General features: G+C 27.8%; 1 protein-coding gene across 1 annotated transcript; it reads left to right on the top strand.

Annotated features, from left to right (window-relative positions):
• The first annotated feature begins 5903 nt into the window (after window positions 1-5903).
• Window positions 5904-6610, top strand: LOC112639208 (tyrosine-protein kinase transmembrane receptor Ror-like). Its single transcript, XM_025412477.1, has 2 exons — window positions 5904-5989; window positions 6227-6610. The coding sequence occupies exons 1-2, from the start codon at window positions 5963-5965 to the stop codon at window positions 6578-6580; spliced, it is 381 nt and encodes a 126-aa protein (XP_025268262.1). The 5' UTR covers window positions 5904-5962; the 3' UTR covers window positions 6581-6610.
• The last annotated feature ends 5629 nt before the right edge of the window (window positions 6611-12239 follow it).

The following is a 12239-nucleotide window of genomic DNA, read 5'->3' as shown; positions in this document are numbered from 1 at the left end:
ATTATGAACTTGGCGTACCCGGATCGTAATCAAGCAGATTTAATATTTAATTGTATAATGTCTACGATTTAACATTTTTACTGGAGATATATTCGTTTATAATGTAAACGATTGAATCTGAATCATTTTTTTCTACAATCAAAATTAAAAAAGTTATGAGGGTGGACTTTTAAAATGGAACATATATGTATATATATATATATATATATATATATATATATATATATATATATATCGATTAGGAATGATATATATCAAACCAATATTATTAAACCATTATTATTAACAAATAACGAATGACAATTTTTCGTTTAATTTTATCATTTATACATATAATTTATCATTAAAAGCAACAGAAATAATCATGTTTCTGCTCCAATGGTACTCACTTAATTCTTTTTGTATGTTATACTTTATGAAGGATATTTCAATGTCCGAAAAAAGTGATCATCATATACTACATTTCAAATCTGATTGGAGTCATTCTGATGATATGACTATGAGAAGTAAGCGTGAAGTCGGTGAGATTTCACCTGCAAATATTCCTATCACTCCAGAACTTCCTATCAGTAAGTTGCAAAAAAATACATTAAATAAAATGCATTAATAATAAAATCTACGAAAAAAAATTGTAAATATAATTTAAATTCAAATGAGAATGGAAATCAAATCTAAAAATATCTTCTAGTAGTGAGAAAAATATAAATTCTATTCTGTTGAAAAAGAAATAGAAAATCATAATATTGTAAAAATAATATTGTGAAAATCATAATATAAACATAATATTGCAAAATATTGCAAAAATTTTTGATTTATGATAAAGTCAATATATATTTTATCAATTTGCCATTTTGTTTTAAAGCAATCGCAAATATTATACTTCTGATTTTTCAAGCAATAGAAATTTTTCGAAGAGTATGATTTATCATTTTATTAAAAGTTATTTATTGGTTTTTGTTATGGATTAACAATTACTTTCTAAGTCTTAAATGACGGAAAATTTTTTTATATTATTTTATTTTTTTAAAGATCAATACTGTACTAATTTTATAATATATACATTTATTTTTTTTCTTTTCTTAACTTTCACATTAAATTATTCTTTCTGATTTACTGAGATAATTCACTTAATTATTATATATTAATTTTATATATAATTATGTTAATATGTACGATCTTAAAATCTTTAGAAAGCAGTTTGAGCAAGCCAACATCTCTCAGAGCATTTGTACAATTCGACAATTCAATCACAAAAAGCGATATTTTTGTGACATTGAGGTAAAAAAATTTAAATTCTCAGTTTATAATCTTTCATTTTTCTTTCTTTTTCTTAAATTCAATGACATAAAAAGATTAATTTTGTTATAATTTTACTAAATATAAAAAGACTAAATTGTTCTTTTACAGATGGAATCAACCTAACTTTACCGATAAAGCAATACAAGAATACATAGTGGAATGTTTTTTCATCGAGGACTTAGAAAAAAAAATCTGTAACGATGAAAATATCAGAACTACAAAATTGGAACACATGGTGCACAATCTAAAACCTAACACGACATATTATTTCCGAGTACGTGCGAATACTAAAGTTGTTGCTGATCCTTACACGGATTTAATCAATGTATCAACTATGCATGAAAATCCAATACCTAAATTATTATTCACATCGTATAACAGGATCGAAATATTGGACCTGGATTTAAACAGCATTACTACACTTGAATCGACGCTTGAATAGTACGTATACTGATAAAAAAATAGTTATAATTATCAAGTTATTTTTGACACTTATAAAGTTAGTTATTATTGCGATGTACAAGTTTATTATTATCAACATTATAGTAATAACTATAAAAATAGAAATTTTAACTATAATTTTTTTACTATACAATTGTAGTTGACTTTCTTTTTCAGTCGGTTGAAAAGCATACTTGGTTTCGCTTACTCGATACAAGAACAAAGAATTTATTGGCATAACGGATATAATCTAATGACAATGGAGATTAATAAAACTAATACTGTCACAAAAATAGCTAGCTATGAAAATCTAGTTGGTCTCTGGATTGATTGGGTAGCAAGAAATCTGTATTTTTTAAATAATAAATCTTACGACTTAAAATATGTTTTAAAGTTCGACTTAACAAAGTGGGAAAAGGACAAAGGTAAATTTGATAAGATTTTGAAACTAAAAAACACCAAAGACTTCAGTTGGTATCAGGCTCATGCAAATATGTTTCCGTCTATGAGGTATGTTTACTACTATTCACCTAAAAAATTAACTTTCTATTAAAGATTTATGCAAATTTGTAATTTTTCTATAATTTTACGTGGTTTTATAATTAAGATTATAAGTAAAAAAAAAAAAATAAGTTATTATATAATTATAAGAATTTCGAATTTTTACTACATATAAGTTTTTATTTTTCTTAAAATGTTTTATAATGAGTAAAATAATTATATATTTTTTAGAATTGGATATGGCCTATCGTATAATACGATACATATGCGATACGATATGATAAAATATTATCTCGATGGAAAAAATAAGCAAATTCCGATAAATTTGTCTATTATGTACACTTGCGAACTTGAATTGATCAAAAAAATAATTTATTTTACGATTGATGACGTGAATAATGAGAATCCATTAATTTACTGGTTAACTCGCGAGCACTTAATTGTGACAGACATTAACGTTTCTGTGTGCAGAACGATTTTACACAATAAAAAATTTCACACAATAATAAATGCTGACATAACATTCATATCTATAACAATTGACAAAACATATGTTTACATTTTAGCAAATAATTATAATACTTACTATCTCTACGTTTTGAAAAAAAAATATGCAAGTCTCAAGAGCGTAAATACAGACAAATATGTTAGAAGGATAGACCAAGGAGAAAGATATATTAATAAATATTTTTCTAAAATTTACGCTTTTGACAAATCTTCTCAACCATATCCTCCAATAAGATGTCTGACACCTGACGAAAAAGTTTATAATTTTGAGAAAGTGACTCCAACGACAAACAGCATCATTGTAAATCTTCCGAAGCCGGTTGTAAAGAGTGGATGCGAAAAATATAATTTACCAACTACTATATATACTATTTCCGTAAGTTTTGACAACTGTTTAGACAACAATCTCAACAAGTCTAAAAAATTCAATGTGCTGACGTGCAAGCGATATTACGAGATTCAGAACTTAACTCCATTTACGGAGTACAAGTTGAAGTTTACTTTAAGTAATTTTTACTTTAATCAATTATCAATAAATCCATTCCATTCGAATGTGAGAAAAACTATTTTGGGCAAGCTTAATGCACCAGAAAACGTAAGTGTTCTAGCTTTGACGCCTACTATAGCAGTAGTTTATTGGATGCCACCCAAGAAAGTGAACTGCATAGCCGTGACCTACGAAGTGCATTGGAATTCAGTTATATCAATGAACGGCACACAACAAAATACTAAACAATTGATCAATGTACCGAAAAGTACAGCAGACGGCAGATTTTTCACAAAGATTAACATGTCGCTACCACTACAAGATTATTTGATTTACGTACGTGTATATCCAATTAATTTCAGCGATTTCTACAACGAGAGTTTGAACAAGATCGTTCACATATACTCAGAGCCAAACATTATTATTTTGAGCGATGTCAATACAAATAGCATGAACATTTCATGGATCTCAAACATCAATCTGACGATTTCTTCTGCACTAGAGTACAAAGACAATTCAACAGAAAAGTGGCAAACAACGAATGATATTAGAACGAATTATAACGAAAAAGTAATATATTATATCGAAAATTTACAATCCGGATCTTCATACCAGTTTCGCTTGATATTGAGATACCTCGAATATGAGGAAAATTTTACATGGCCGTCTGATAAAAGATTTATTTTTTCAACACATGGTAGCAAACGTGGTAAGCAAATTAAGATATCCATACAGCACAATAAGGTTGCAGATATTGAAGAATAATTTCATTGAAACATTGCAATATTGCAAATCGGTTGCGAAACTCTGCTGAGTTATTGTTATAAAATGATAACGTGTTAAGATGTTCACTTTTTGCAATATTGCAATGAAATATATATTATAACAACATGGCAGTATAATATATTTGAAAGAATGCATTGTTATTGCAACCATTTAATAATATTACGTATAAAATACAGCCTTACGTATAAAATTAAGCCTGTTATTGAATTTTTTGATTTTAAAATACACTAGTCAAAAAAAATAGGGAACATTTTTTGAATCCTAAAAATTGAGCTACGCAATTGGAAGGTGTGAAAAAATTAAAGAGTGTTATAGTTTTAAAATGTTTCTAAAATATAAATATCATATTCCTAACTGATATTTTATTAATTTATATTTCTGCAGTGTTTCTGTAATGTGTAACATTACAATTTGCAATATTGCAACATTGTCACAAAGTAGCTGTAATATTCTGTGGTGCATAGATGTTATAATATTATATGCTTATTTTTTTACATATGAATAGACTGATAAAATTTAAAAAAATATTTATTTATTATTAATTTATTATTATTTAATTATTATTAATTTATTATTCGTTTATTATTAATTAATTTATAATAACGTTATTAGTAGATATAAGTTTTTAAATAAAACGCACACACGAAAATATTAAAATTATGTTTTTGCGTAACATAGATGATATTTCAAACACTCCTGGAATAACAAAGCCAGAATATTATTTACTATTGACGTTAAGTTTGATCATTCCAGTTATATATTTGATCTGTAACTGCTACTATTGTAAGTATATTTGATATAGGAATCAACTTATATTATAGATTATGCATATCTGATATAATAACTAGAGATTTACTGAAACTATTAATTTATTAGTGATTTACTTATATAAAATTAAACTAATAAATTTACTAAAAAACGATAAATTTTATAATGCATATTATTACATAATTAAATCGAAATTTTATAACAGTATATCATGGACGCAGAAATAATAAAAAGCAATTTTTGCCTTCAACAAAGACCGATATGGAATTAGCGACTCTACCAGAATTACCTTCCCAAAACACTCAATTGAATGAGCTTTACAGTTCTATGTTACATTCTAACTCGGAATATGAAAAAATTAAAATCGAACGTAATCAAATCACATTAACAAAACTTCTTGGTAGCGGCACATTTGGAATGGTAAAGATTAGTTTTTTCAAGTAATGTTTCAAATTAATTTCTAGATCAAGAAAACAGACTTTTTCTAATAAAGACATAAATTATATAAATTTTTATAGTAGATTATATGTAATATAAAATTTAGATGAGACAACATACATGTACTTTGTTATATAAATTTAGATGGGACAACATACATGTACTTTGTTATATATTTTTCGTTGAATTTTTAATTATTTAATATAAAAAATAAAATATAACGATACTTGACATTAATCTATACATTTTTAAGTGAAGTACATATTTAAATTTGTGTGAAATATTTCGCAGGTGTTTCAAGGAAATGTGAAGAACTTAGAAAGATCGGACACAGAAATATCCGTTGCAATAAAAACGCTTCGAGAAGATGCTTCTTCGAATGAGAAAACGAAATTTTTAAAAGAAGCCAAGCTTATGAGTCACTTTCGACATAAACATATATTAAGATTGTTGGCCGTTTGTGAAGATGGGGATTCTCCATTACTAGTGTTGGAATTGATGGAAACTGATCTATCAAAATATTTGAGAGATTGTCGAAATTTGCAAGCGTCAGATTTGCATGCCTTGCGTTTGCAGGATTTACTCGGCATGTGCGAAGATGTTGCACGAGGCTGTTGCTACTTGGAAGAGTTGCGCTTCGTACATAGAGATCTTGCGTGTCGCAATTGTCTAGTATCTTCGAGAAATCGCGAGAATCGTGTCATTAAAATTGGAGATTTTGGACTAGCTAGAAATATGTACACGGATGATTATTATCGCATGGTAAATGCAATTATTTCAAAAAATTAATTATTAAAACAATGAATTCTTTTGAAAATGTTTTTATTTTTTTATCATAATATTATTGTACATTTTTTGAATAATATGGAGTATAAATAAATTGTTTATATTTATATAAAGCAAGAGATAAATAAGAGTTTTTTTCATTTTGTACATATTTTATTCTAAATGAACAACTTGAGCCAGAAAATTATATTTTTATTAAAATCATGTTTTTAGAAAGAAGAAAATTTGCTTCCTGTTCGCTGGATGGCACCGGAATCTTTGGTATTCGGCACATTTACTTCTCAAAGCGAAGTTTGGTCATTTGGTGTTTTAATGTGGGAAATCACATCGTTGGGTGAGCAACCTTATATTGGCAAGTCTAATGAAGAAGTGATAAATTATGTACGTGCTGGAGACAGATTGCCGATGCCTCTTAACTGTCCGACAATATTGTACCAGTTGATGCTACGTTGCTGGCGTACAGCGGGTGCTAGGCCAAATTTCAAATTATGTTTGAAAACTATTATAGCATTAAGAAAGAACATAGAAGATGCCTTACTGATTGTGAGTCCAGTCGACACTATTTAGCCGATATAATGAAATTAATGTTTATCTTCATTTCCGAACGATTCGATAAATCTTAATGTAAAAAAAATATTTCTAGAATATTTCTAGAATATTTCTAAATTGATTCTGTTATTTTAAAGTTTAATCTTAATATTAGATTTATCAATGAAGGTAAAAGAAATTTTTTAATCTTATCTTCCATAAAATCTTGATTATTAAAAAATATCACATCTATTGTCATGATTATTGTAACAACAACGTAATATAATGATATATCTAATTTGCGTTTTTGAATAATCGAAGCGAAATCTAATTGCGATTATATATATATATATATATATGTATAAACAATATTTTTTTCAATATGGAAATATAATTAATTTTCGACATTATATATGAGCGATAATTACAAACTGATTGTAAAATTTATGAGCGAATGAGGAAATGCGAATAATATCCTCTATAATTAGTTGTGAATATATAAATATAATAATATAATTATTATTGAATTTATAACAATTATGTATAAATTTTTACATCATTCGAGATAAGTATATACATATATACATATATACATATATTTTATGTTATTATATTTAATGACTTACTATATATTCAAATTATATTGATTACAAAAGTATGTAATTGTGTAAAAATGAACTATATTTATTGCTCTATCTCCACTAACTATATTTAATAAAGCTAATGTGCAATATTTACACACAATTAAGTACGATCTATAATTTCGAAAAATCATCAAATATTGACAACGTTATAAATATCCTAAAAAAATTACCTTTTCAAAAAAAGGTAAAAAAAAGAAGTCGAGTCATCCCAGTAGTAAAACATTATTGTATAAAACTATTTTACAAAAAATTATTTTAATAAAAAATTGCTGTATTAAAAAAAATTTTGTAAAATAGTTATCATAACTATCTACAAAAATTAATGATATATTTAAATAGAAAATTACATCGAGAATAAAAGAGTGCGATTTTATTTTATGTTTATCAACAGTGTGTGTGTGTGTGTGTGTGTGTGTGTGTGTGTGTGTGTGTGTGTGTGTGTGTGAGTCTGTGTGTGTGTCTGTCTCTGTGTGTGTGTGTGTGTGTGTGTTAGATGTGATTGACTGCTGATAAATAATTAGATGAAGAAAAATTATGTTTATATTTTCGTCGAAAGTTATTACATCTTTGTCATAAAAGTCAGAATCCCGATTTCTTCAACGATGAACAGTTGATTCATGTAGCTCGTAATTTAAAAAATTTTAATTATTAAAAAACTCGACGCTGCCAAATTTATTTGTATATTATTCAGCAGCGTCAAATTTTTTAATAATTAAAATTTTTTAAATTACGAGCTACATGAATCAACTGTTCATCGTTGAAGAAATCGGGATTCTGACTTTTACGACAAAGATGTAATAACTTTCGACGAAAATATAAATAATAAATATATTTGCTGATATAAGTAAGTAGATTTATCAGCAGTCAATCACATCTAACACACACACACACACACACACACATACACACACTGTTGATAAACATAAACTAAAATCGCACTCTTTTATTCTCGACGTAATTTTCTATTTAAATATATCATTAATTTTTATAGATAGTTATGACAACTATTTTACACAATTTTTTTTAATACAGCAATTTTTTATTAAAATAATTTTTTGTATAATAGTTTTATACAATAATGTTTTACTACTGAGATGACTCGACTTCTTTTTTTTACCTTTTTTTGAAAAGGTAATTTTTTTAGGATATCACTAATTTTTGTAGACAATTAAAAAATAACTATTTTGCACATTAACTTTGTTTAATGTAACATTTTTGTTTAAATAATACTATGTCTTGTGCATAAAACAGTTTTTTACAATAACATAAAATTTTTTACAATTTAATACTGACACATAATTAACTTTTTTATACTTTTTAAAAAAGTAATTTTTGAGAATATGTTAAATATCCAAATAAATAAGCAAAGAATCTGCCACCAGCTCTGTCATTTCATTAAAATATGACGATCTACTCTACTTAATATACTTTTTGCAAACTTCGTAAAGTTAAAATATTAACAAAGCTACATTCTTCAATTAATTTCAGGTGAAGTTTACTTTAATAAAATTTTAATTTTAGGTTTAGTTACAAACCTTCGACATTTTCAATGAAGAAAAATCGTCTCTAAATAACTTTAGAAATCTGTTATTAATGTTACTAGATAGTGTGATAGTGCAGGAGACTGCATATAGGATGAGTTTTATTTCCTGTACCAATTTTTTTTATGCGAGGGATTACTGCCCAGGTAGCAAGCACACGTCATTTTGATTTCCAAACTAGTCATTTTTGGTCATATGTCGTCAAAATGACTGATTATTGTACATGACTGTATATTGACGTCTTGCTATAACATTATTTTGACGTCATTTTTCAGTCATGAAGTGACGATTATTTTATTATGAATGTCATTAGTTAGTACATCGATCCCATAAAAAAAATCTTTTAAAATTTTTTATATGACATGACTTATTTCGCGATCAGACTTTATATATATATATATATATATATATATATATATATATATATATATATATACAGGGTGGGGAAAAAGTATGGAAGCAAACAATTATTTCCGAAACTATTCATTTTTCGACAAAATGTCTTAGACATAATTTTTATGGTATGAAAAGATGTATTATGTGGCATAGACGGCATGACCTTGAAATGACCCTTACGAGTTGCATACAAATAACGTAAAAAATTTCAAATGGAACTCGTCAGTTTTGTTACAGATTCTTGTAGCTGATGTCGAAACGTTTACAAAACACTGCATATGAGCCCCATTCCCTTAAAAACACTCCCAGTTACGAAACAATTGTGATAATTCGTATTTCCTACTTTTGGCTTATCCTTTACGGAACCTGTTTCATTAAATCGTTGAATTGTCTTAGCAACGGTAGATCTTACTATGCCCGGTTGTCCGATTCGAAAAGTTTCATTAAACAAAACTGTAACTTCATCGTGAGTTCTTTCATTCTCACCCCAACCACGCATCATCAACAGCGATATTCGCTCTCGTTCTGTTAATCGGTCCATCGTGAAAATAACATTTGAAATTACAGAAATGAAAATCAGTAACAATTCCTATGATAGAAAATGACAAAAATAGCAAATTTTCAAAACACAATATCCGAAACTTGTATGCCAATTGACACTACTTTTTTAAGGATAAAATAAATGATAATAATAAATAAGGTAGCGATGATCAAGAAATCAAAAAAATTCTATGAATACTCATAGACAGTGTATCATATGACAACAGGTACAATTACATGTTATTAGTGGACGCAACTGAACGTCATGATGCGAAATCAGTAAGCAATGTCAATGTGCATCACAATTGTTTCGTAACTGGGAGTGTTTTTAAGGGAATGGGGCTAAATAAAAATTTGTATTTAGCATCAACAAGAGCCATAAGGATTATACTATCTATACCCTTATAATTTCTATAAAAAGATCCACTTTGTCTTGAAGAGCGAAAGTTTATGTGTTTTCCATCAAGTGCTCCAAGTACAGTGAGGAAATTGCCATAAAATACGAAATTCGGCTTCAATTTCAGCCCACTGCTCTTTACTATTAGAACATTAACAATAAAACAAAATTTTAGATAAAAAGGCCAATAACAATATTAATTAGATATGAGAGGTACTTTTATACACTTATTTTGAAGCTCAAAAACTATTGCTTTTAATGTATTAAAAACAACAACTGAAAGTTTATTAGGAGCTATACGTACTGCATAGGAAAGATCCTATGAGAATTTCCAGATGCTAGAAAGCGCAATGTAGCAGCCAATCTACAATATCAATTTTATATTTAAATTTAACCGATAACGCAATGTGAAGGAACATATTAAAAAAAAATTCGTAAAATTAAAATTAAAATTTACCTTTGACGAGGGTTTATAGTCTGACGCATAACAGTATCCTTTTTTTGTATGTGTGGAGTAATTCGGATCAAAATTTCATCAAAAAGACCTTCATCCATTCGATAATAATTATTATAAGACTCAATGTCTTGTAAACTAGGAAAAAATTAAATTAATTAAAAAAATTATTTTGAAAAACGGCAATAAAATATTTAATTTGATGATTTAATATAGATATAGATTAAATGTACCGAAGCTCCTCTTGCACCATATTTAAAACTCCTCTTCCTTCATTCCTTCTCTGTAGCCAATTTCGAATCCATATTTTTTTACGTCTACGATTTCTTCTATTTATTTCGATGAAGTAATAGCGCGAATGCAGCCAATCTCCGTCGTTGCAAAATTTCATTTACTATATACAGGAGCGGTTGTTCCTCCATATCAATCTCTTTTACAAATATTTTATTTAATTATCAAAACCTATCAACCAGCTACGTTTGACGTTTGACGTTTTCTTTCGTCTGATGTCTTCATACAATATTCCTTCATACAATATTATATGCAAAAAGGTTTATAAATCTTTTCGACTTCTATATTTTTAAAAAAATTCTAACACTTTTGCAAAACATTACATATTTTTGCGGAATATTTATTAACAAAAATGCTAATTTTTAACAATTTTCAATGTTGCGGATCCTGGGATGGTTAGCAAATTTAATAAACAGCAGAAAACCATCAATTAAACATTTCCCCAAGTTTGCTAATTATTTGCAATTTTCTACGTAAGGTGGCAACAAATTTTGCAAATTTGTTTTTTTTTTTAATTTTGCGGACCTCGAGGAAGTTAGCATAATGAGATTATATTATGTTGCTAACAAAACTAAGCAATAAAAAGGTTTAAAGACATTTGAAATTATTATTGTTATTTTTTGAAATTATAATGTCTATTTCTACTCGCTTATCTTGAGTGATCACATCGACTGTGTCTCATAGAACGAATTCCCAGTGTGCTTTTGTTTGCGATTTTCAATATCTTACGATTTTTTATCATTGTTATTGAAATAATTATTGTGAATAGTGTGACGTGTGTGTGTGTGTGTGTGTGTGTGTGTGTGTGTGTTGTGATCCGATTTTACGAACGATTTTACAGTTTTAACGAAATTGTAGTTTACGATAAAATTACGAGATTCGCGGAAATTGCGTGCTTTTTCGACGTTTTTCGTTCGCGGTTGGCGGTTTGTTTTCGATTGTTGCAGGTACTTTTCATAGATTAAAATGGATAAGAATAATGTACCGAAGAAGAAAATGATGAAGAAAATCACGATATTCGACAGATGTGCATATAGAAACTGTAATAATATCAAATCAGAGAACTGTAAATTGTTTCGTTTTCCACAGAAGACTGATGAAACCCACAGGGCACAAAATACTAAAAGACGACGAAAAGATGTCTTTTCTAAGTTGCCTTTTGGACATGGCGAAAAAGACGTCTTATAGATGTCTGTTCGTCATGTCGAAAAGACGACTAAAACAAGACGTCCTTTCGTCGACCTTTTAAAGTCTAGAATTTGTATGTCCAAACCCAGACAACACAGGACATTCTATGGACATTCATTTTATGTCCATGGACATAAAATAAACGTCCATCGTATATACAATTTAAGACATCCGTTAACGGTCAATATTTGGACGTCCACAATTTGAATGTCCGGTCTTGGAGGTCAAAGTTTCTCGCAAGCACGCA

This window comes from Camponotus floridanus, unplaced genomic scaffold (assembly GCF_003227725.1).
Source record: "Camponotus floridanus strain SB8 unplaced genomic scaffold, Cflo_v7.5 scaffold108, whole genome shotgun sequence".
In the NCBI taxonomy this organism is placed as follows: domain Eukaryota; kingdom Metazoa; phylum Arthropoda; class Insecta; order Hymenoptera; family Formicidae; genus Camponotus; species Camponotus floridanus.
The sequence above is the reverse complement of the archived record's forward strand: the minus strand, read 5'-3'. Positions and strand labels throughout refer to the sequence as shown.

Bases quoted from the DNA above. Each gene is read 5' to 3' on its own strand.
- LOC112639208 (XM_025412477.1), top strand. From the start codon at position 5,963: ATGTACACGGATGATTATTATCGCATG. The intron at 5,990-6,226 runs GTAAATGCAATT...TCATGTTTTTAG, and splicing joins CGGATGATTATTATCGCATG to AAAGAAGAAAATTTGCTTCC.